The 26,632-nt window shown below is 40.1% G+C and overlaps 2 protein-coding genes and 1 pseudogene across 2 annotated transcripts; all 3 read left to right on the top strand.

The window, feature by feature from the left end:
- Positions 1–699: 699 nt before the first annotated feature.
- TCEAL5 (transcription elongation factor A like 5) lies at positions 700–1,522 on the top strand. The gene has a single exon (XM_023758861.1). The coding sequence runs from the start codon at positions 700–702 to the stop codon at positions 1,282–1,284; it is 585 nt and encodes a 194-aa protein (XP_023614629.1). The 3' UTR covers positions 1,285–1,522.
- Positions 1,523–13,210: 11,688 nt separating this feature from the next.
- LOC111826894 lies at positions 13,211–13,930 on the top strand (annotated as a pseudogene).
- Positions 13,931–18,362: 4,432 nt separating this feature from the next.
- Positions 18,363–20,554, top strand: TCEAL8 (transcription elongation factor A like 8). The gene is made up of 3 exons (XM_006082299.3): positions 18,363–18,481; positions 18,897–18,968; positions 19,565–20,554. Exon 3 carries the CDS (start codon positions 19,607–19,609, stop codon positions 19,958–19,960), a length of 354 nt encoding a protein of 117 aa, XP_006082361.1. The 5' UTR covers positions 18,363–18,481; positions 18,897–18,968; positions 19,565–19,606; the 3' UTR covers positions 19,961–20,554.
- The last annotated feature ends 6,078 nt before the right edge of the window (positions 20,555–26,632 follow it).

Below are 26,632 nucleotides of genomic sequence, written 5' to 3'. Positions count from 1 at the left end.
TGCAGGTCAGTGGGAAAGAACAACTACCCCAGGACCCCTGGGAGTAGGAGTGATCTAAGCCTGAGCAGAAGTTGAGGAGGCCATCTCCTGCCACCTCTCTTCCAAGTTTTCCTATTCCAGCCTCAGAATCTATGGCCTCTGTCGGGACCCTAAGGGAACTTGGTGCTTTACGGCTGGTGAGGATGGTGGGGGAGAACAAGGAAGTGAGAGATGGTGGTGTGGCATCTGTGAAGCCTCTTGAAAATATTAGAGTTCCCCTGAAATCTGAGAACTGGCCATTGCTGTTGTGTCTGTAGATCTGTAAGTCTTATAATTGCAAGCAAGGGAAAAAAGAGACTAGTCAGAATTCTTGCAGGTCATTTTAAGTTGGGGGCTACCCAGTTAAAATTGTTATTGGCACACCTAAGGCCAGAGAAAAGTTTAGGGACACATCTGTTCTTACATACTTCTCAACACACTCCGCTTAAATACACGGAGAAGCACTTATGGAAGTTTCTATAAGGCTGGCTCATGCAAACATGTGTGGAGTGGGAGGGAAAGGAGAAAAAGTATGGGTGGGAGTGCACTTGAATGTTTCCTGTGAGGAAACCCCTACATCATAAAGGCAAGTATCAGGACCTGTGTTCCACCACCTAAGTCCTCAGTCCCCTTTGTCTCCTCTTTGCCTCCTAGGACAGGCAAAGGAGGGGACATCTCAAGATGGAAAAACTCTACAAGGAAAATGAAGGAAAGCTGGAAATCGAGGGAAAGCCAGAAGATGAAGTAGATACAGAAGATGAGGGAAAGTCAAATGAGGAAGAAAAGCCAGAAGTGGAGGGGAAGCCAGAGCATGAGGAAAAGCTCCAAGACCAAGGACAGCTAGATGACGCGGGGAAACAAGAAAAGCAGAGCAAGTCCCAAGGTGAGGAGAAAGCATGCAGTGAGGGCAAGCCAGAACCCCAGGCCAAGCCAGAGAGCCAGCTGCGAGCTGCCGAAAAACGCCCGGCTGAAGAGTATGTGCCCCGGAAAGCTAAGCAAAAAACGGACAGGTGGACGGATGATTCCCTCAAGGACTATCAGGAGGACTTACAGAAAAGGCATTTGGGCATTGAGGAGAGGATGAGAGAATGTGGAGATGTGTCAAGGGCTCAGGAAGAGCTAAGGAAAAGACAGAAAACAGGTAGTTTTCACTGGATGCAAAGAGATGTACAGGATCCATTCTTCCCAAGGGGCCAGCGGGGTGTCAGGGGAGTGAGGGGTGGAGGTAGGGGCCACAAAGACTTTGAAGACAGTCCATATATTTAATGCCTTTGGCCTTTAAATCAATTTATCTGATGGGAATATTGCCAACCCTGCTTTCCCTGGCAGGCGTTTGCCAGGCAATGTGCTTTAACTTCATGCTGATACTTTACATTAGGCATCACCCTTGTTACCAGCAGCCTTTTGCTCCAACTACACAGTGCTCTCTGTTTCAGTAGGGGATTTTCACCCATGTGCATGGAATATATGTTCATGGTACATTGTAAAAATAATAAATAGTTTTCAGAACTGCATATACAGCATCAGCCATTTTGGGGGGAGAAAAAGTTACACAATGCACCCATGTGTAGGAAAAATTATGGAACAGTGGACCAAAGGAGGAATAATGATTTTCTCTGTGTGGTGACAGTGGGGGAGCTTATGCTTTTTCTCATTTGCACTTTTCCCCCTAAAAACATATTACTTTGTCATAAAATAAAAAATAATACAAATGAAATATTTTTAAAAGTAGAAAAATATATACCAAGCAATCAAAATAACTGTTCAGTGAGTTTATGAAGGTAGTGGAGACACTTCGAATTCCTGTTGTCAGGATGTGAAATTATGTGTAAAACTCACATTATCTCTGAGACTCGAAGATGGAGGAATCAACCAGGCAGCTATGCATCCATTGTGTTGTCATCTGTGAAATGGGAATAAAAATTGCCTTCAGGGCTGTGGAGATCAGATGAGATACTGAGTGTATAAGCTGTGTTGGGCTGGCTCCTACCTTACCCTTCACTAGCAAGGCCAGAACCCTGTCAGATGTTTGGAGTAGGATGAGGAAGTTCTCAATTTTGCCTGAGAATAAGTCCAGACAGCTGAGAGGTGGATGCCACTCTCTTCTGGGACATACCATATCTGTTGGGCACTCTGCCTCTTGTCATGGGCCCTGCACCCTCCTAAGGGCCCCACTGCTCCTGGTAGGCTGGAGTCCCCAAGGTAACAAAGCCCTTTTGATTTCCCTGGAGTCCCTGGTGAGTTGAATCCCCACTATATTCCCTACTGAACTTTGAAGAAGGTCCCTCTTCTCATGTTATAATTGTATTAATCCTGACATGAAATGTGAAAAAAATACATTGTAAAATCGTTATTAATATATTTTAGGCATTATAATTACCCCCACTAGACTTGCACTTCTCAAAGCAAAGAAATCTTACTCATTTTGGTAGCCACAATACATAATGGAAGCTAAAAAATCAATACATTAATTATGAAGTTAGAAGGTCTCAATTCTTGGCCCCGTTATTGGCCTGATTGAATACATAGCCTTAAGCATGTAATTTCATTCTTTAGTAACTGAAATTTGCTACTCCGAAAGGAGCATAGCAGGAGAGTACGTTGATTACAAGATACATTGATTTTTAACATTGGGTATAGAAGTGTTTCTCAAAATTTTCTAGCTACTAGCAGGTTACCTGCACCCAAATCTATCTTGAAAATGCAGAATCCTGGCTCCCACCTCAGTTTCAATGCATCAGAATCTCTTTTGACCTGTTCTCACAATGTCTCTGTGTGTACAGATACAGTGAAAAGGAAAAGAAGAATTTTTTTTTCTGTGTGATGGGAACTCTTATGTTTTTAGCTCATTTTACTTTTTATCAAATGGATACATGTACAAAATTTTAAAATCCAATAGTGCAAAATAATTTATTATTAAAAACTCTGGTCTGCCTTGCCATTCCACATTCCCTCTCCACAGACAACTACCATAATGTTTTGGATTACTTCTTATATTTGCCTCTGTATTTCTGAATCATATGATTAGGCTGCTTTTCTTTGTTAAACGGCTTCATCATCGAAGTGTAATTTACATACCACAAAATTGACCCTCAAAATTGTGCACACTTAAGGCACACAATTCATTGTTTTGGGATTTTTTTTAGTATATTAACAGAGTTCTGAAACCATCACAATTATCTAGTTTTAGGGCATTTTCATCACCCTAAAAAGAGCCCCATGTCCATTAGCACCTACTGCATTCCCTCTCCCCACCAGCATCTGGCAAACACTGATCTATTTTCTGTCTCGATAGATTTCCTTATTCTAGACATTTCATATGAAAGGAATCACAATATATGGCTTCTTATATCTGACTTCTAGCATAATGTTTTCAAGGTTTATCCATACTGTAGCATGTATCAGTACTGAACATTCATGTAGATGTTTTATTTGCTTTTTAAAAATAAACTATTAAGTCAAAATATAAAATTTACAAGTACAGAAATGATGGTTCTGCCTTAGTTTATTATGTAGATAACCTCAGAGCATGCTAATGAAGGTATATTATAAATTCAATTTTTTGTTTTGTGTCTGGTTTAAAGAAAACACAAGTATTTGATATTCTAGTTAATTTCTGTTGGAAGAAGCAAAGATATTTATTTTTATTTTTTAAAGAAAATTTTGTTTCCAGTTTTATTGAGATATAATTAACATACATCACTATATAAGATTAAGGTGCACAGCACAATGGTTAGACTTACATATACTGTGAAATGATCACCACAGTATGTTTAATTCACATCTATCACCTCATATAGATACAGTGAAAAGAAAAAGAAAACATTTTTTTCTGTGTGTTGAGAACTCTTAGGATTTATTCTCTTTACATTACACACACACACACACACACACACATACATATCATATAACAGTGAAAATGTTTTGTGTGTGAGCATGTTTTAATTTTCTTGGATATATATATATATATATATATATATATATATATATATATATATATATGGAATTGCTAGGTCATGTGATAACTCTATGTTTAACTTTTTTTAAAATCCTCACCAGAGGATATTTTTTCCATTGATTTTTTAGAGAGAGTGGAAGGAAGGGAGGAGGGAAGGAAGAAGAGAGAGAGAAAGAGAGAGAAACATCAATGTGAGACATTAATTGGTTGCCTCCCTCTCACGCCCCTACCAGGGCCCAGGTTCAAATATGTAACCAAGGTACGTGTCCTTGACCCAGAATCGAACCCACAACCCTTCAGTCGCAGGCTGATGCTCTAACCACTGAACAAAACCAGCCAGGGCTATGTTTAACTTTTTGAGAAACTACCAAATTATTTTCCAAAAGCAACTGTGGCATTTGACAACCCCATCAGTAGTGTACAAAGGTTCCAATTTCTCCATATTCTCACCAACACTTGTCATTGCCTGTAATTTCTATTATAGCCATCTTAGTGGGTATGAAATAGAATCACATTATGGTTTTGATTTACATTTCCCTACTGGCTAATGATGTTGAGCATTTATTGATGTGCATATTGGCTATTTGTACATCTTCATTGGAGAAATGTCTATTCAAATCCTTTACCCATTTTAAAATTGGGTTGGTTTCTTGTTATTGTTGAGTTGTAAGAGTACTTTGCTTATTCTCAACACAAACAAGTCCTATATCAGATGTATAACTTGCAACTGCTATTTCTTGACTTAACTTTAATCATTTTTATTGACTTTCTGATATGATAATTGAGTAGTTACCTCTTACTATCATAATCTCCACTATCTATTTCCTGATCCCAATACAGTTTTACCACATATAATGTGTATTTCAACAAACATTCCAATGATTCTGTTGCTTAACTCTGAGGGCCTTTAGGTCCACTCGTCAAGTTAGGCTAAGCATATGCTAGGATAGCTACTAATCCCAAAACATCAGTGGCTTAACACAACAAAGGTTTATTTCTCAAACTTTATGAGGATTGGGGATGAAGAGATTCTTCTCCCCCTAGTTTCCCAGAGATTCAGACTAATCATGATGCCACCACAGCAGAGAAAAAAGAATGCATGGAGATCTCATACTCATTTTTCTACACTTTGGTCTAGAAGTCATATAAATCACCGATATTCACAGTCCACTTTTTCATATTTCTATCTCTTTTAATTCCGACAAGAAATTCTGAAAGAAGTGCTGTTATGCTCTCTATATAGGTGACTGAACTGATGCTCAAAAAGTGTACGTGATTTATGCAAGGTGACATCAGTAAGGGGAAAAGCTTAGGTTGGAACCTCGGTTTATTTGGCTCTAAATTGATAATCCTTAACTAGTTTGATTTCCTAAATCCAAGGATTTGAATTTTATTTTCACCTTTTGGTTAATCAATCCTTTAAGATGTCAGAACAGTGGTAATGGTTATTCAGATGACATACTTAAGAGGAAAGCTCACAATGGCATTGCTTCCTCCACCATTAATGCCTTAAAAAGGAATTGCATGCCAATTGACAGTTTAACTGCCTTGGCCACCAAATCATGAACTATGCTTACAGTGCATGTGGATGTTCAGATGGTTGTGCTATGGAGTTTTATTTCTATCCCTACAAAGTTCTTCATATACCAAAGGGAAAAAGTACTGGAAAAAATACAAAGCTTTATGACTAACAATGAAAGTCTTGAGCCTATCACCTGTTGTTCCAACAGATAATGTTGCTAAGGACAGCCATATAATAAGAGATATCTATTTTGCTTCTCCATCACTATATTCCCAAACACAAAAAATGCTTCTGGGGTAGAGAGAGAAGTATTTCTTTTTTTAAAAAAAAGTTATTTCAGAGAGAGGGAGCGGGAGAGAGAGAGATAGAAACATCAATGATGAGAGATAACCATTGATTGGCTACCTCCTGCATACCCAACACTGGGGATCGAGCCTGCAACCCAGGCATATGCCCTGACCGGGAATCGAACCGTGACCTCCTGGTTCATAGGTAGATGCTCAACCACTAAGCCGGCAGAGAGAAGATTTCTGAGAATAGTATCCAACTTCCTGTCCACTGCAAATCATTAGAACAAAAAAATTTGTATTGCTTATGGGAACCACAGGGAATTTATATCAAATGTCGTATTTAAGTTGTAAAATGAGCAAGACAATTTTTGGTTTCAGCTCCAAATGGAGAGCTGAAAAGAATGCCACTCATACCTATAGTAGGAAAAATTTTGGACAAACTGCAAAACAACAAATTTTCTTAAAACCACCAGAGAACTAAGTCCACAGGGCAAATAGTTACCCCAGAATCTAGAGAGAGACTCATGGAGGGAGAAATAGTACACAAACATTTGTTTATTTGGGATAGAAACCACCAAACACATGTAGGACAATAAGAAAATTTAGCTAAAGACTGCTAATGCATTTCTAAAGACTGTGTGGGGGCTAGCATGAGAGTTTGAAGTTCCTCAGGGCCACAGACATAAGGGGCTTGCACTCTTCTTGCAGGCTTTACTTTAGAAACTGGATAGGTGTTCCCAAGGAAGATCAAAGAAAATCTGAGAAAACTTGCCCAATCTTGCCAGTTAGGAGTGGGAGGCAGCAGTCGCTATTGAAATTCCAGCCAGACCTATTTCCCCTAGTAAGCAAAAGACAATCAGCAGGAAGAAGGACAGCAAAGCCCATATCCTGAAGGCAGTTGTGGAAACCCAATGCAGCTGGGAAAGGAAACAGAAAAACAAAAAACTCTATGAAGGGAGGGGGCAGGCATGTGTGCTAGGCTCAGCACTACATCTGGAGGAGAGGCATGAACACATATAAAGGTTACACCACCAAAAAAACCCAGTGCTTGCCTAAAATGAACACCTGATCAGAACATCAGAGAATGCCTGTGTCTCTCCAGAACATATCCTCCATGATTGCCCTGTTTATTCCCCTCCTTCCCCCTCATAAACTATCTCTGAAAAGGAGCCAAATTTAATTCCATGAATCTGTGGAGCAACTTATGTCCCAGTGCATTGTCAAAAACAATAGAGCAATCAATCAGCTTATTAGTGGAACTTAACAGCCAAGTGTGTTCTGGGAAAGAGATGGTAAAGAGAGGATTTTCAAAACCACTGTCATCTCAGAGAGATTGTGGGTATACCCAATGCTGTGCCCTCTGAGGAGCAACGTAAAAGGATTCACATAGCAGGGAGGAAGTAGACATCAGTAAAGTAATCCAGGCGGCCACTAAACAAATAAGCAAATAACAACAATAAGCCACAGAAGAAGAGCACCACGTATTCAGAGTTAATAAAATATATTGTCTGAAAAAATGCAAGACATGCAGAGAAACAGGAAAGTCTGACACATACATGAGGAGCAAAGCAGGCAACAGATACTGCCTGTGAGAGTGACTCGATGTTGAATTTAACAAAAACTTCAAAGTATCCAATAGAAATATGTTCTAAGAATAAAAAACAACTGTGATTGCCCTAGCTGGTTTTGCTCAGTGGATAGAGCGTCGGCCTGCGGACTATAGGGTCCCAGGTTTGATTCTGGTCAAGGGCACATGCGAGGTTGCGGACTCGATCCCCAGTATGGGGCATGCAGGAGGCAGCCAATCAATGAGTCTCTCTCATCATTGAAGTTTCTAGCTCTCTCCCCGCTCTCCTTTCCTCTCTGAAATCAATAAAAATATACTTAAAAAAATAACCGTGATTAAAGAAGTAAAAGTAGTTATGATGAAAATGTCATATCAAATAGAAAAAATCAATAGAGAATGAACAAGTGGAAATTTTGAGGAATACAAAGAGAAAAATTTACTAGAGTAGCTCGGCAGTGGACTTGTGCTAGAAGGAAAAAGAATTAGTGAGTGCTAAGATTCATAGATTTTATGTACTCTGAGGAATACAGAGAAAAAAGAACAAAGAAAAATGAACAGAGTCTGGGTGAAATATGGGACACTATTAATTGCACAAACAAATACATAATAGGAATATTAAAAGGACAGGAAAGAGAGAAAAAGGAGCAGAAAATACTCAAAGAAATAATTTCTGAAAACTTCCCAAATTTGATGAAAAATGTCCATCTACTTATCCTGGAAGTTCAATGGACCAACTCACACAACATGGCAAAATGCTTAAAGCAAAAGACAAGGGAAAATGTTGAAAGAAGCAAGAGAAAAATGACTCCTAATTTACAAGAGAAACCCAATAACATTAGCAGATAATTTGTCATCAAAACAATAGATGCCGCCCTAACCGGTTTGGCTCAGTGGATAGAGCATGGCCTGCGGACCGAAGGCTCCCAGGTTGGATTCCGGTCAAGGGCATGTACCTTGGTTGTAGGCACATCCCCAGTAGGGGGTGTACAGGAGGCAGCTGATTGGTGTTTCTCTCTCATCGATGTTTCTAACTCTCTATTCCTCTCCCTTCCTCTCTGTAAAAAATCAATAAAATATAATTTTTTTAAAAAAACAATAGATGCCATGCCTTGGCTGGTGTTGCTCAATGGTTAGAGTGTCAGTTCAATTCTGCTCAAGGGCAGGTACCTTGGTTGTAGGCACATCCCCAGTAGGGGGTGTACAGGAGGCAGCTGATTGGTGTTTCTCTCTCATCGATGTTTCTAACTCTCTATTCCTCTCCCTTCCTCTCTGTAAAAAATCAATAAAATATAATTTTTTTAAAAAAAACAATAGATGCCATGCCTTGGCTGGTGTTGCTCAATGGTTAGAGTGTCAGTTCAATTCTGCTCAAGGGCAGGTACCTGGGTTGCAGGTTCACTCCCCAACTCCTCCCACCCCACTGCCCTCCTCCATAGGGGTGCGTGTGGGAGGCCACCAGTCCACTTATCTCTCTCACATCAACTACATGTCTCTCTGTCCCCACCCCCTCTCTCTCCCTTACCCCTTCCTCCTTCCTTTCCACTTTCTCTCTAAAAATCAATGGAAAAATGTCCTCGGGTGAGGATGAAAAAAAAACAAAAACAAAACAAAAAAGATGGATGCCAAAAGGAAGCTGAACAACATATAAAAACTGCTCAAAACACAAGCTACCAAACAGTTATCCTATATTCACCAAAGTTATCTTTCAAAAATGAAGGCAAAATACATTCCTAGATAAACAAAAAAATGAGTAAATCTGTTGCTAGCACACGCCTTACAAGAAATACTAAAAGAAGTTCTCCAGTTCTGAAAGCAAATGACCCCAGACAGTTATTTGATTCCACGAAAAAAGAAAAGCACACAAAAAGGTAATTATTTCTTCATATATAATCCATAGAACTCTTACTTCATTTTCTTTATTGTACTGCTAGGACCTCCAGTACAATGTTGAACAGTGGTGAACTTATTTCCAAATTCAAAGTGAAAACTTCCAGTATTAAAACATTAAGTATACTATTCTTAGATACTTTTAATACATACCTTGTCAGACTAAAAAAGTTTACATTTTGAGTTTTCCAAGAGGTTTTTACAAATTATTAGTGACTGTAAGATTTTTATTATATAACATTTCTGAATCTAGTGAGATGATCAGCTTTTAAAATCCTTTTTATATTGTTCATCATATAGATGTTTTTCTTTTTTTCATTAAATTTATTGGGGTGACATTGGTTAAAAATTATATAGGTTTCAAGTGATCAATTCTAAAATATATCATCTGTATTGTATTGGGTGTTCACCAAAAGGTATAAAATAGTTAAAATTCAAAAACTAGAAAAGCAATCCCACCTCAAAAAATGGTGGAGGCAAAGATATAAAAAGAGATTTCATCAAAGAATACATGCAAACAGCAAAAGGTATATGAAAAGATGTTCGTCATTAGTAATGAGGGAAATACATATTAAAACTTTAATGAAATACTACTATACACTTACTAGAATGTAACAAAACAAACAAAAAACACCTCAAAATAGCAAATGCTGGTGAGCATGTGGAGTGAAAGGAATTCTCACTCATTGTTGATGGAAATACAAAATGTTAGTCATTTTAGAGAACAGTTGGCAGTTTCTTCTAAAGTTAAATATACAGTTACCATACAACCCAGCAACCGCAGTTCGAGGATTTACCCACGTAAATTTAAAGCTTATGTTCACACAAAAATCTGTACATAAATGTTCATAAAAGTTTTATTCATAACTACAAAAGCTGGAGACAACCCAGGTGTTTCACAACTGGTGACTATATAAAGAAACTGTGGTACATCTGCACAATGGAATACTACTCAGTAATTAAAAGAAACAAACTTCTGATTCATACGACAACATGTATGCGTCTCCAATACATTTTGCTAAGTGAAGAAAACCATACTCCAAAAGATATGTATTGTGTGATTCCATTTATATGACATTATGTAGAAGCTAATTTACAGGGCTATAAAAGAGGCTTCAGGGGTAGGGATGAGGGGAGTAGTTGATTACAAAGGAGCCACACAAATGAAATTTTAGAGTGATAGTACTCTTCTATATGGTATTGTGGTGGTTGATACATGACTATATGAATGTGTTAAATTTCACAGAACTGTACACACAAAGAGTGACTTTTATTCTATGTCAATTAAAAATATATATATCAGGAGACCTAAATAAAAAGCACACGGTGGTAAATGAATCTCAGTGTATTACAGATGTATGCTATAACTTAACCGAAAAAGGGAAGAGGGGGAAAAAACACTGACCTAAGTTGCTTTGAAAAACACTATTTTGACTGGATATTACAAGGCTCAAGACAAAAAGAACTGTACATAAATGCTGTGTTCTCTTTGGGAAATTCATTTCTTACAAGGGTACATGATAGAAATTCTGAGACTATTTTAATATATACTAAGGTTAAATAAATAAATAAATTGATTGCACGTAAGAACAACCAGGTTTCTCACTATCAGAGATAGAAGTTAAAAATGAGAGGAGAGAAAGCTAAATGGATACCTGTGGCAATGGATTAGAGTCACATGTATTAGTATGAATTTTTGTGTATATATACACATACACATACACATACATATACATACACATATACACATGGAGAGATACAGATAGACACAGTAAATAAATGTATATAGGTATGTATATACAGTTTAGTATACAAAAATGTATCTCCTTGTTCTGTTAGCTGAGAAATCCTAGAAGCGATAGCACCCCAGTAGCAACCAGAGCATCCAGCACTCAGCTCTTAATTACTAAATATGATTATGCAATAAAAGTAACCAAGACTTCTTGGAGAAATGGCTGATTATTGGGCTGGCAGAAGGAAAATACAAGGTGAGTCTGGGACATCTTATACTATTAGAAAGAGAGGGAGCAGAAAAAGGATGAGGGTATGCCAACCTGAAAGATCTCCCAATGGCCAAGGCTGGAGCAATTTGGGGAAAAAATAATAAAAATAATAATCATATTGGATTATAACCCTAAAGATTTAATAATCCATGAGTCATGCTGATAGAAACAAATTATTGTATCAATAAATAAATGGTGGGAGGGGAATCTACCTTACAAAATAATTTGAAATATCAAACAGAAGAAAATGAGGAATATAAAAAAATTAGCATCCGAACATCACAGTAATAATCACTGCAGGCAAAATCCACAGAATATTTGGATAGTCTCAAATAATATGACTCCTAATATTTATTAGTGGTTGTTTTTAAGCATATACCCACAAATTCTTTTATACTCCTCCCTCCAAGAAGTTGAGTTTAATTCCCTTCCTCTTTAATATGGGCTTCTAACAACGAAGGTATGAAAAGGAAAATATAGTAACTCTGCAAGTGGAGAAACCTGGCAAATATCACCTTAACCAAATGATCAAAGTCAGTATCATCAGTGCTCAGTCATGTTGATTTCATGTAACCCTGACATTGTGATGAAAAAGGGCACTTCACCTCTGTGATATTCTTCCCCCAAATCAATAACCCCAATCTAATTATGAGAAAACATCAGACAAACTCAAATTAAGGAACATTCTACAAAATAACCTCACTCTTCGAAAGTGTCGAGGTCAGGGTGATAAAGAAAAAACAGAGAAACTGTCAGAGTAGAGTAGACTAAAGAGACATGTTAACTAAATGTAACATAGTATCCTGGATTTAATCCTGGAACAGAAAAAACAGGACATTATTGGAAAACCTGAAGAAATCTGAATAAAGTTTCTTTGCTTTTATAAATATACCATAATTACTAGGCAAAGCTGGGTGTAAGGGTATAAGGAAATTCTTTGTACTATTTTTAAAACACTTCTTTAGAACTAAAATTATGTCCAAAAAAAGTTTAAAAATAGACCATACTGAGCTTCGAGAACCCAAAATAAAACTCTCAATGAGCCCTAGCTGGTTTGGCTCAGTGGATAGAGCGTCAGCCTGCAACTCAAGGGTCCCAGGTTCGATTCCGGTCAAGGACATGTACCTTGGTTGCGGGCACATCCCCAGTAGGGGGTGTGCAGGAGGCAGCTGATGGATGTTTCTCTCTCATCGATGTTTCTAACTCTCTATCCCTCTCCCTTCCTCTCTGTAAAAAATCAATAAAATATATTTTTTTAAAAAACTCTCAATGAGTGGAAGTGACTGAATAATTGAGGAAACAAACTGAGTAGTTATTAAACAAATTCATTATTCAGTAAAAAAGGGAAGATTTTACAGAAAACAGTTGACAGCAATTACTGGAAAAAATAAAAGCACTCCACATTTATACCAGAAAATTGGAACTACTTAATAAACAAGTTTCATACATATATATGTATTATGTCTATGTGCATAGAATGGTATTCTCTAAATACTGTTCTGCCGCTTCACTCAAAAATATAACTTGATGTGCATTATTTCATTCTTTTTTGTATCTGCACAATTTCCATGGTAATTATTCTCATATTAATTGAAATTTAAATTATTTCCACCAACTTGATATTTCAACATTAGATTTGTTACAAAATAGAACTAGATTAGGTTTTTGTCCTTAAGGCACTTTCAGATAAGTGAGGGATACACAGTAGAGAGTCAAGAGAGTGGAAGTGTTAGGTGGGTAAATTCAGGGTCTAAAGGACAATGTAGCATAGGCAACTAAGGGAGAATCAAGAGGTTAGCGAAGGTTTCCTTTCCATTATATATTTAATTAAAAAAACAAATCCAGCCAGCAGCAATAGCAGTCTTCCCAACAGCTGTGCTTCTGCCACGAGAAAAAGTTACCTGGCCTAAACTGTACTGTTGTTGAAGTGTGGTTCGCCCCCCACCTTCCTGGACCACCTAGCAGATGCTCTATATAGATGCAGACCTCAGGTTTAAGCAAAGCAATCTTGAGAATCTAGCTGAGGTGGATCTTGAGCATACTGTCACATATTGAAAGTCTAAGCAGACCAATTCAGGGATTCATATTACAGTGGCCAACATGGACACTATGGGGACATTTGAAATGGCAGTGGTTATGACATAGCATTTCAGGTTCACAGCAATTCATAAGCATTATGCCCTGGATAACTGAATACCTCTGCCACAATAATCCACAATGTGTGCAGTATTTAGTTATGAGTTCAAGAAGGGCAGAATTCTTTGGAAGAGATGAGAAGTATAGAATTTGTGCTTCAGCCCTGGCCGGTTTGGCTCAGTGGATAGAGCATCAGCCTGCCTATCAAAGGGTCCCAGGTTCGATTCCGGTCAGAGGCACGAGCCTGGGAGGCAGCCAATCAATGATTCCCTCTCATCATTGATGATTCTATCTCTCCCTTCCTCTCTGAAATCAATAAAAATATATTTTTAAAAAAATTTGTGCTTCAGGTTAAGTTAATTTGTTTGGATGTGGCCAATAGCTAATCTGAGTAGTTTGTGGAATGTTTAAAACTTATCCATGCCAAATTTCCAAATGTCAGGGAATGCATGATAGGAGGGATGGTAGAAGAGTTTACTTTCTGAATCAGATACAATCTAAGTAGAAATTAGCCCAGACTCTGTGTGCAGCACTCACATCAGAACATGAGTGGACTACTCTCAGTTTAGCAAAGTGATGGAATGTGTTATGTCTGCTTGCACTCTGAAGGGGCAAATCATCTCAGATAGAGGCCGCTTGAGTGCACACTATGCAGCCAAACCTTTGGATCTGGAGCAGATTTTGTCATGCTGGGAGGGATGTTTAAAGCCATACAGAGCATGCTAGAGAAGTGAGGGAGAGTAATACCTCAAGCTTTTCTATGGATGAGTTTGAAACAGTAATTTAAAAAATGTGCAGGAGGAGTAGCTGAATATAGCTCCTAAGAACACAAGACTGTGGAAGTGACTTCTAAAGGGAATATAGAAAACAATATTCTGGATATTAAAGTCTCATATAGTGCTCCTGAATGGTAAAATGCTGCCTTCTTTTTCCTCCTTTCACACCACCTGGTTAGAGGCTCAGAGTGTCTATCCTCTAGAATGCATGTCATGTCTTCGTTGTTAAAATTAACACGAGCATCTTTTTCATTCTGTTTTAAAAATAGTTTTCACTTCACTATATTGCTATTGTCTTCAATCACAGTATTTAAAAACTACTGTAATTAACTTAACTTCAAAGGTAGTTGAGTGTTGTATTGATGCGCTGAAATTGTTCAGGGACAAGGATGAAAGTGAAGGTTTGTATCTCTTGTGAACATTTAAGAAGACAGGGTCAATATCCTCTATCAATAGCTCCATAAAAATGGTGTTAGGGTTACTCTGACTACATGTAAGCAGAATAAGCAGAGGAGTGGACAATTAAACTTCTGCTCCAATTTTTGTGCCATCAGGAAGAAGGTTCCTCTGTGTGCCAATTGGCAAACATCTCCTTCTGAAATGCTGAGATTTCTGGGTAATGCACAATTTAAAATTACAAGAGCTTCTCAAGCATCATGAAAGCTGGAGCCTAACCTCCACTCCCCATCCCCAAATCACATCTGACTATCTACCTAGTTAGATAACCCTCCCCTCTCCACTTCCTGCCACCTACCACAAAAACACACAGGAAAGGGGAAAGGTATAGAAGGCAACATTTGCTAAGGGCAATATGGGGAGGTGGGGCAGACACTATGTGCAGCATCAACAGGGGAGGGAGATAACTTCCAGCTGGGGTGGCTTCAGAAGCTGGGTGATGAAGGTTGAAACCCTACGAATGAGCAGGACCAGGATCTAGGAAGAAGAGGAGGGCAGTCAGGAGGAAGAAAATGTCATGCAAGGACAAAGAGAAAGAAGAAGGCACACTTGGGGCAGAGTGAATGAGAGTTCCTTTTGGATGGGGCAGAGAAGTGGAGGACTTGTGTTCTGAGGCTTAATTCTGATCAATGCTGAATTTCAGGATGAGGAAAATAGGGTTTACTTTGTGTATGGCAGGGTTGCCATCCAGATCCTTTGGGCAAAAGAGTGACAAGTTGAAAATAAGGAAGAGTGAAATTTAATTTGATGGTAACATGCAAGGTAAGTTGGAAGGGGAGAAGGAGGCGCTGAAGGCAGATAGGCCAGAGAAGGGGACCTAAATCTGTACACAAATGTTTATAGCAGCTCTTTTCATAGTTACTCAAGACTGGGAATAACCCAAATATCCTTCTGTGGGTAAATCTATATATATATATATATATATATATATATATATATATATATATATATGGAAGCCCAGCAACCGGATGGCAGAATGACCAGAATGACCAGTGGCTATGATGCCAACAAGCCTGATCCAGGCCCTGATCAGCCCCTCCCCTCCCCACCCGGCTGGCCTGGCCCCCAATCAGCCCCCTACAACCCAATCAGGGGCAGGACCGGTAGGCCAGCCATCTGCAGCCCCTCCCTATCGCCAGCCTGGCCTAATGGGCCCCCATTGGGGCAGGCCGGCTGGACCCCACCTGTGCACAAATTCATGTACCGGGCCTCTAGTAGATATATAAATGGGAACATCCTCATAACAGAATACTACTCAGCAAAAGAAAATAATGAATTGTTAATACATGAAACAACTTAAATGAGTTTGAGGGCATTACACTGAATAAAAGAAGCCTGTCTCTAAATGTGACATAGTAGATTTTATTTATATGTCATTCTGAAAAAGACAAAACTATAGGAATTTGGAGTAGATCAGTGGTTGCCAAAATTCAGGCAAGGGATAAAATATGACTACAAAGGTAGCATAGGGAATTTTTTTTGGGGGGGGGGGTATTGAACTGGGTACCCACTATGGTGGTAGTTACATAAACCTATATATTGTTAAGCTTCTGTTGTAATGTACCCCGCGAATCACAGAAGGACGCCTCAAGAAGTTGAATTAAAGAGTCACATTTATTGCAATCCGGGACTATGAGGGGCCATTCCCCAAATCTCATAGTGATAAGATGGTGGCAAAACCAGACTTATATAGGCAAAGATCACAAAGGTATTGATTACATCTCAAGGTTTGGAATGAAGAACCTGGTTTGCAAAAAAGCAGTTTACAGAAGCAGAATTAAGCATGTTAATTATAGTTTTGGGTCTGGGGTCACTGAATTGACAGAAATACATTATCTAGAGCCCTCGGGTCTTGAGACCACTGAGTTGCCAGGAACTCATTATCTAGAGCCATCGAGGTAATTTAGAGTAATTGTGCTGTCCTGGTCTTGGGACCACTGAGTCAACTGGAACACATTATCTGTGGCTACTAAAACAATTTAGGATAATTGTGCTGTCCTGTTTCCCAGGTACAGAAGAATGTGCTTCGATAACCAGTAAGATCACAATCAATGGGATAGTCATGTTACAATCAATAAGGCATTCAATCGAATGGGATGACTTATACAATTTAGAAAATCAAAGTAACCTGTCCATTGTTAAACAAAGCAAATAGGTACCATACTTCACTTCATGAAACTGTACACCCAAAAAAGGGTCAATTTTGCAATATGATAGTACTTTTTAAAAAAAAAAAATAAGACCAGAGTTGCCCCCTATTAAATGTAATAGCTGAAAGAAAAGAAACATTTTGTCATGGTAGTTAATGACTACATCTTTATAATTCACTGGCTATATTTACATTAAAAACTCTTCCTCAAATAATAGAAAATATATACTTCAACTGTGGAATAACTTTTTCATGCTTATATATAACTTATAAAACATTAAGCCAGCAAAAAATTTATTTTTTCCAACCCTTTCTTTCCCTGTGGTAGACTGTTGTTGGCTGCCATATCCCACTGTGACCATTCTAAACAAGAAATCCCTCTCTGCCTCCTTCCCAAGATTCTGAAGATGACCTCACTGGCCAGATTGCCATTCCAGGCATCAACAGACCTCCAAGTACCAGTGGATTCCGGGGTGTGGTGATATCAGTTTCCTCTTTTAACTTTTTTTTTTTTACAGCAATTATGTTCCCTCCACATTCTGATCATAACAATTATAGATGTTGGTAGTTTTAATGGAACAAAGTGAATGATACCTGAATATCTAAAGAGTGCCATTGAGGGAATAACAATTCCACCTACTAATAAGCCTCACACCAAATAGTGGGATACTCTCTGAGTGTTTCATGAATGTGTGAGTTATTTTCCAACATATTTCTTTGTGGTCCAAAATCAAGCTCACTGCAGAAAGCAGGCTTTTCTATGGACTCATTTGATTAACAAGGCACTGGATCTATTAGAAAGGCTGTCTGAAGCCTCCATTTCAAATCCAAGTGGAACCACCTAGCACTCATGAATGAAAATGTCAGACATCTAGCACTTGATATTTCGAGTTCAGCCAGAAAGAGAAAAAGTCATGAATTACTTATATAAACTTATTAACTAGAGAGAACTGGGCCTCTTTGCACAGATTAATCTGGGACAGTTTTTAAAGGTGTTGTTTTGGTTAGATTTAAAAAAATTTTCTAACACATCAATAATGTTGTGAAAACTGTCATTTGCAACTATTTTCCAAAGTGTTAAAAATTGATAATTTGCCCTCCATAATGTGTCAAATATTGCTTATGTAGGACCTCTTTTAAAAATATTTTAAAAGTATGCTGATTGTTTAAAACATTAAACAAAACACACACCTATTCAAGAAAACTAGTAAAAAAAAAATCCCACATCCTCACTCCTAGATGCTTTTCTAGTCGCCCCCCTCACCTCGTCTACCACCACCGCCCATTTTAATGCTAAATAGGACTACAGGGGAAATGGTGGACTGTAGGGTATTGGGGGAGGAGGGGAGGGGAGCGATTTGGCTGTAGGAGGGTGAAAGCGATGATTCCCCAAAGAAGAAGGGGAAATGGTCCAATAAATCCAAGAGGCTGATCCTCCCTGGCAATCCGAGGAAGGAGAATAGAAACTGCGCGACAGTACTAATTTTATTGTCTCTCATTGGCAAATACGAAAAAAGATTGACAGCATCAAGTGGAGGGAATACAGGGGGCGGGCTGCGGTATTAAAGGGAGGGGTAACTGAGGACTCCAGCTCATTGATGACGCGCGACCCTCACGTGACCAGGAGTCGACGTGTGCAGAAGTCCTTATAGTCCGGGGCCTGTTTCCCTGGAGCAGCTCCCTATTGCTGGAGAAGAAAAGTGCCCCGGATCCTTTCAGGTGAGTATAAAGGTGGGAGCTGCCTTGGGGACCTTAAAGTCTGGGAGTCAGAGAACAGAAGCCAAGCAAGGCCGGCACTGCTTTCTCAACACAACGGTTCCGCCAAACTCCCATTTTTGTGCAGGATTTTCGGGGCTGTTTGGTCGGGGGGTAAGGTGGGTGTGGAGAGGGAGGACTGAAGCCAATTAAGGGTCGCGCTCGAGAGAGACATAGAAACAATTTGGAAATAACTTGCGTCTCCCACTCCCTGCTTGCAGGGAACCGGTGGGCACCGGGAAGGGAGGGCGGGGTTGCCTGAAAAGGAGAGAGCGGATGAAGATATGGGGAAACTTTAGACGAACAAGGCCTAGAATCGTGAAGGGGACCCGTGATTCGGGTACTGGTCTGCTCACCAAGCACTCCTGTCGGTCTGCAGGACTTTTGGCGTTTTGAGCGCAACACAAATCGAGTGAGGGAAGAAGGAGAAAAATCCGCTGGCTCCCTGCAGGTCAGTGTAAAGGTGCAATGGCCTCAGATCCCTTGCGGTGGGGGTGGGAGTGTGGATGACACCAAAGCACATCTCACTGTCGCCAAAGCAGCCTCTCCCCATCCGGATTAAGCCTGGAGGCCTTTGCAGAGCCTGCAGCGGAAATGAGGCGGGGGCGGGGTTAAGGTTGGAGAGGCATGGAAGGGGGAAGGGAGGCCAGAGTCTGGACCAGCGGGTCCCAGGTGAGAGGCTGGAGGTTGGGATGGTTTGGAATAGCCCGAAAGGCGGGAGTGTTGGAGACCAGTGGTGAGGGAAGAGTTAAATGCTTCCGCGCAGCCTGCATTTCTGGGCCTGTAGCAGGGCCTGCTGGGAAATGGTGGGCTGGAGCTGGAGGAGAGAAGATGGAGCTAGGGGGAGAGGGAGAGGGAGAGGGAAGGGAGGTGGAGGAAGGGGTGGAGTCAGGGGAGTTCTGAGCCTAAGAAGCTAGCCTTCTCTAGTTGGAAAACTGACAATTCGGAATCTGAATGAAAAAAGGCCAGTCTCTGCTCTGGGAATCCATACGCTGGCTGCTGGTCTGTTTGCCTGGCATCTAGTTGTTTTGTTTCCTTGTTTTCTAGGATTAATTTATCCAAAAAGGAAATAATAAAAAAATACTCAACATGCAACAGTCTTGTGAAGAAAATGAAGGAAAACCACAGAACATGCCAAAGGCCGAAGAAGACCACCCTTCAGAAGAGGTACCAAGGGAGGCAGAAGGAAATCCTCCGCCTTCCCAAGAAGGTGTCAGGCAGGAGGCAGAAGGAAACCTTAGAAGCGGGCTGACTCAACCTGGGCAGGCATTCAAAGAGGACACTCCCGTTAGGCATTTGGACCCTGAAGAAATGCTAAGAGGAGTAGATGAGATGGAAAGGCTTAGGGAAGAAATAAGAAGAGTAAGAAACAAGTTTGTGATGATGCATTGGAAGCAAAGACATTCACGCAGACGACCTTATCCTGTGTGCTTTAGGCCTTGAATTCTTTTTTTTTTTTTATCTGATAGTAAAATCTGGCCCCTGCTTTCTATTAGCATATTCTGATGTATCTTTTTACCTTCGTTTTACTTTTAATCATCTGGTAGAATTTTGTTTTATATAGTTTCCTTGTTAACCAGCATCTTACTGGATTTTGTATTTTGACCTATTCTCCAGGTCTATTTTTCAATTGGGAAGTTTCACACAAATGCATGAAAATATGTTCATTTCATATTGTAAAGTAACATAAGTTGCAAAGTATATTTAGTATCAGCTCACATATGTACAATAAAAATCCCAAATTGTGTGTGTGTGTGCATGTGTGTATACATACATACATACATACATACATCAAAAAATTAACTGTGCTTATTTCTGTGTGGTGTGAGTTTTCTTTTTGCTTATATGTATTTTTTAATGAACTTGTGTCACAGACAGAATTAAAATTTTTTAATAAGTAAGAATGAAATAATTTGCAATCAGCTTATAAGGGCAATGGGGGCACCTAAACTCTTGATGAAATAACTATTAAAATGTAAACCTCAAATCACCTCTGGATCTCTTAGCCAGAGGAATAAAACTGGCAATTATTACAGACACACTTGCTTAAGACCTGGTCTTTTCATGGGAAAACATTTGCCTCAGCGGGCAGCTGTGGAGAAGAAAGGAGTTGTGCTTGGTGGGCTCATGTTCCCACCTGTGGAGGACCCCAGCCCACCACGGAACATAGTGATTTGAGGGAGGGCCCTGGCATGACTCAACCCCTGACCCAGAACAAGTCCAACAGGCAGGGAGGTAGGAGTTTCCAGGCCAGTCCTGTGCTGGTGAGCTCCACCCGTCTCCCTCGGGTCCTGCCAAGTCTGCTGGGCTCTTTGCTCTCTGCTGGCCCCACTGCCGATGGGGCCCTGGAGCTGAGTGCCAAATCCCCACTGGAGTCCCCAGTGGGTTGAATTCCCCACTCTGTTTTCTGAAGCCTCGGTCTCCTTTGGAATGACACTTAACACAGGTGGGATTGTCCTAGGAATACTTGGATCAGTGTTTGGCAGTTCTTAGCAAAACAGCCCCTTTTGGTTTTTAGTCCCACTACCCCTCTTCTCCATAGGAGTCAGACATAATGAGTCCATTTTGGGAGTTGGAACAGGTACAAGGTTAAGTGAAATATGCTGTAGTCAGAGCTGCTGCCCTAGATCTAAGGACTAAGATTTTTGTGAAAATTATGTGAAATTATCTGATCCTGAAGGCTCCTGGTGGGCCTGCCTTCCTAGTTCAGAATAAATTGCACAAAGCAATATAGGAAAGAGATAAAAGGGAAAAGTCTCCTTTACCCCATCCCATCCTCAAATAAAATGTGAAAAAAACTTGCAAAGGCAGTAAGAACTTTATAAATGCACTTGAAGTCAAAAGGCTACTATGTAAATGTTAGGAATTATATTTCCCTTACAGATCAAACAATGACATCTTCTGATATTCCCACATGACTGCCACATTATGTTTTAATATTGATTTTTTTTTAAAGATCCAAAGTTCAGATTTTCCTGTCTCATATTTTAAACTTTTGTTTGTTTACATCAGGACCCAAACAAGACCTTCCTCTTGCATTTGTTATTATGTCTCTTTTTAAAAATATATTTCTTTATTGCCGAAACCGGTTTGGCTCAGTGGATAGAGCGTCGGTCTGTGGACTGAAGGGTCCCAGGTTCGATTCCGGTCAAGGGCATGTACCTGGGTTGCAGGCACATCCCCAGTAGGAGATGTGCAGGAGGCAGCTGATCGATGTTTCTCTCTCATCGATGTTTCTGGCTCTCTATCTCTCTCTCTTCCTCTCTGTAAAAAATCAATAAAATATATTTAAAATATATATATATATATATTTCTTTATTGATTTCAGAGAGGAAGGGAGAGGGAGAGAGAGACAGAGACATCAATGATGAGAATCACTGATCGGCTGCCTCCTGCACGCCTCCTACTGGGGATCGAGTCTGCAGCCCAGGCATGTGCCGTTGACCAGAATTGAACCTGGGACCCTTCAGTCAGCAGGCTGATGCTCTCTCCACTGAGCCAAACTGGCTAGGGCGTTGATTTCTTTTTAAACCCTCACCTGAAGATATGTTTTTTTTTTCTTTATTGATTAAGGTATTACATATGTGTCCTTATCCCCCCATTGCCCGCCCCCCCCCCCTCATGCCCTCACCCCCCTGCTGTCTGTGTCCATTGGTTAGGCCTATATGCTTGCATAAAAGTCCTTTGGTTGATCTCTCCCCCTTACCTCCACCCTCCCCTATCTTCCCTCTGAGGTTTGATGGGCTGATCGATGCTTCTCTGTCTCTGGATCTGTTTTTGTTCATCAGTTTATGTTGTTCATTATATTTCACAAATGACTGAGATCATGTGATATTTATCTTTCTCTGACTGACTTATTTCGCTTAGCATAATGCTCTCCAGTTCCATCCATGCTGCTGCAAATGGTAAGAATTCCTTCGTTTTTACTGCAGCATAGTATTCCATTGTGTAGCTGTACCACAGTTTTTTAATCCACTCATCTCCTGATAGGCACTTAGGCTGTTTCCAAATCTTAGCTATGGTAAATTATGCTGCTATGAACACAGGGGTTCGGGAAACCATAAAAATCTTAGAGAAATCCACAGGCAGCAAAATCTCAGACATATCCTGAAGCAATATCTTCACTGATACAGCTCCTAGGGCAATGGAAACTAAAGAGAAAATAAACAAATGAGACTACATCAAAATAAAAAGCTTCTGCACAGCAAAGGAAACCATCAACAAAACAACAAGAAAGCCCACTGCATGGGAGAACATATTTGCCAATGTTATCACTGATAAGGGTTTAATTTCCAACATTTACAGGGAACTCATACAACTTAACAAAAGGAAGATAAACAATCAATCAAAAAATGGGCAACGGACCTAAGTAGATACTTTTTGAAAGAGGACATAAGGAAGGCTAAGAGACATATGAAAACATGCTCAAAGTCACTAATCATGGGAGAGATGCACATCAAAATGACAATGCAGTACCATCTCACACCTGTCAGAATGGCTATCATCAACAAATCAACAAATGACAAGTGCTGGCCAGGATGCAGGGAAAAAGGAACCCTCATGCACTGCTGGTGGGAATGCAGACTGGTGCAGCCACTGTGGATAACAGTATGGAGTTTCCTCAAAAAGTTAAAAATGGAACTCCCATTTGACCCAGTAATTCCCCTTCTAGGAATATCCCAAGAAACTAGAAATACTAATCTGAAGATATGTTTTTTTAAAAATAAATATGTTTTTATTGATTTCAGAGAGGAAGGGAAAGGGAGAGAGAGAGAGAGAGAGAGAGAGAGAGAGAGAGAGAGAGAGAGAGAGAGAAACATCAATGATGAAAGAGAATCACTGATGGGCTGCCTCCTGCATGCCCCACACAGGATCAAACCTGTAGCCTGGTCATGTGCCCCTACCAAGAATTGAATCGTGACCTCCTGGTTCATAGGTCAACGCTCAACCACTGAGCCACGCTGGCCAAGCAAGATATGTTTGTTTTTATTTTTAAAGTCAATAGACTTTAGAGAGAAAAGAAGAGAGAGAGAGAGAGAGAGAGAGAGAGAGAGATCAATGTGAGAGAGAAACTGATCAGTTGCAGCTGCCTCTCGAACGTGCCCAGACCATGAGTCAAACCTTCAACCTGGGTATGTACCCTTACTGGGAATCGAACCTGCGACCCTTTGGTGCATGCGGTGATGTTCCAACCAGGGCTTTAATTGATTTCTTGATTGATTTTTAACAGGGAAATAGTAGGTTTGTCCAAATTCTGCTATTGACTCAATAATCTTACTCGTACACAAATCATTTTTCTTTCTCTAGTATTATGACAAGCAATTCCATAAAGAAACAATGGAATAAATTGCACTCCTAATGTTTTATCAAAGTCTTGCATAATCATCTGCATCAGACTTGCCTGGGGAACATCTTTAAAATACTGACTTCTGGGCCCTACTCACTGACTAAAGGTGGACTGTAGAAATAACAGTTCACAAGTTCCTCCAAGTGATTATAATACATGCTGAAGCATGAGGACAACTAGTATATACTGTATGCTTTCTATTATTACAAATCCAAACCATAAAATAATTCGAAGAAAGAATTGGTGAATGTTTATTGAAGTTCAGGAAGTAGAATTCTATAACAGCATTTATTTTTAAGTGTGAACTTTTAAAAGAAAATGATTGATTGATTGACTTATACATAAAGTTTAAGATTCCCTTTAACAAAGAAAGACAAGATAAAAAGCCAAAGGAAAGAATGTAACACAAAACGCTTTTTTTGGTCAGTATACCATGTTTGGCCATGATTAACTTTTCCTAATGTCCGTAAAATATATCCAAATTCTCTTTTTTGTGATCAGCTCACAAAACAGTGAGCCAGCCTTGTACCCCCTTTTCACTGTGTGATGCCATTTGGGAGGGTCTTCATGTCTCCAGAGCAGTCTGCAAGGTTATGGCAGCCTGGTGGATGCTGGTGGGTGAGATGAGGGTCCAGGGGCTCACTGTGGCAGTTTTACAGACAGGATGAATCCATCCCCCTGGTGCTCTGAGGACTAGAAGGACCCACCCCAACCACACTCATCTCCAGGTTGTCTGGCTTTGGCTTCTCTGCTCCAGCCTGCAGCAGGCACCAGACCCTCCTAAGCTGATGGCCAGGCAGTCCTGGACATACTAGTACTTACCTGGAGGACCATGACTGGCCCCATCTGAAGGCAGAGCACTTTGCCTTTCCCTCCTTCTGTTTCTCTTTCGGAGAACTTTGTAGGGGAGGAGATAAAGCCCCCAGGATTTCTAACTGGGAACATAGGTTGGGATCATCTTTGAGCAAGACGATGTCTGACCTGGGTCTGACCAGGTAACTTGGGGCTGAAGCAGAAGGGGCTGGCCCTTCCTCAGAGTACAGTGAAGTGCCCCCTCCCCACCATGGGGATGGACTTTCAACAAGACCTCACCCATTGCTCTCCTACCCACCTCCCAGAAGGTCTTGGGTGTCTGTTTGGATGGTTCTGTGGTGACTTTAACTGTGTGTGTGCCTGGTGCAGTACTTGTGACGTCTGCATCAGCCCAGGCCCAGCGGCACAGGAGACCCCAGGTAAAGGGAGCTTGCAAAACCATGTGGTCCTTCAATTCAGGGAAAAAAGGATGTCACTACCTGTGTGAACACCCCTAGGCACTGCAGGTCCAGCCCATGATTTGGGGACCAGTGCCGTCAAGCTATGAATTGGTATGAAGGTGCTTTTGAAAGCATTTATGGTGGAGGAAGCAATGCCATTATGACCCTTGTTCTTTAGGTCTGTCATCTGAGGAATCATTACCACTTTTTCTGACATCCTAAAGGACTGGTTGGGTAATCAGATGAAGATGAAATCCAAATTCTTAGGTTTAGGAAAGCAAAGTGGTTAGGGATATGGCCTTAGAGTCAGATAAACTTGGATTCCAATCTGGGCTATTCTCCTTACAGTATGTGACCTTGCATAAACCACTTCTTTGAAGTGAATATTTGTAGATGATGTTTTCATGAAAATTTCTAACATCATCTTTATCTTTCTATTTCTAGTTTTAACTTTTCCAATGAGCATGTTGAGCTTTTATGATCAGAAAAAAATAAAGGTGCAAATAGTATAATTCTGTTTGTCCTTTCTCTTAGCTGAGATTGGGGCTGTTGGCTCTTTCAGTTCATCATTTGCTTTCTGTTCCACCTTACTTCTGAAATGAACCTAGTATAAGTGTCAGACCTCGGTGGGTCCTGGCTGAGAAGTTCAGCTAATTTTGAGATGGTTATCTGGATTGATTGTTCTATAATTTAGTTGTAATTTTGATGTGTTCATGGGAATATGTAGTGCAGCTTCCATTTACTCTGCCATCTTGGATCTCCTCTACATCTATATTTGTATACTTATATATCTATGTTTATATCTATTTATATCTATATCTATATATCTGTTGAAAGCCATAAAGGTGCCCTCTTCAGATTGCTAGCAGCCTCTGCATGAACATATTTCTACCATGCTCAGACCCTGAAATCCTGATGTAGTCTGCCACACACTGTCTCCATGTGGGCACTCTCTTCAACCAAATAGAACCCCAGTTTCCATGACCTAGGTGTCTCCTACCTGGAAAGCCCTCCTCACAATTCTTAGGCATTGATTCTCTATGAAGAGCCACCCTCCCAGGATTGATGCCTTTCTCACCCTGCTCAAGCCAACATGGCTCTTTTCTCTCTTTTGGAAAAAACACCTATCTTGCTTTTTCCCATCTAATGGTGTCAGTACTGAATTGTTTGGGAAAGGAAGAGATGAGGGAAAGGAACAAAAATAGCTTTTAAATTCTATTACATGACAACTATTTGATTATACTACCAGATTAAAAACACAAAATATGCTGTGCTTAAGTTCAAAGGTAAATAGAGCTTATATGTTGTAAAATTGCTCAGAAAACAGCACTTGATCACAAACAGTTCACCACCTTCATACCCAGTTGGATGTTCTCTGTCAATAACCCCATTAAGGTGATGTTAGGGTTGCCTCTGACTACATGTAAGCAGAATAAGCAGAGGAGGAGTCAATAAAATCTCTGCTACCAACTTTGTGAGCCAATCAGAAAATAGCTTCTTCTGAGCCTCCAAGAT

Source organism: Myotis lucifugus, unplaced genomic scaffold (genome assembly GCF_000147115.1).
Source record: "Myotis lucifugus unplaced genomic scaffold, Myoluc2.0 scaffold_2, whole genome shotgun sequence".
Taxonomy (NCBI): domain Eukaryota; kingdom Metazoa; phylum Chordata; class Mammalia; order Chiroptera; family Vespertilionidae; genus Myotis; species Myotis lucifugus.
This window is presented reverse-complemented; position numbering and strand designations above follow the sequence as displayed.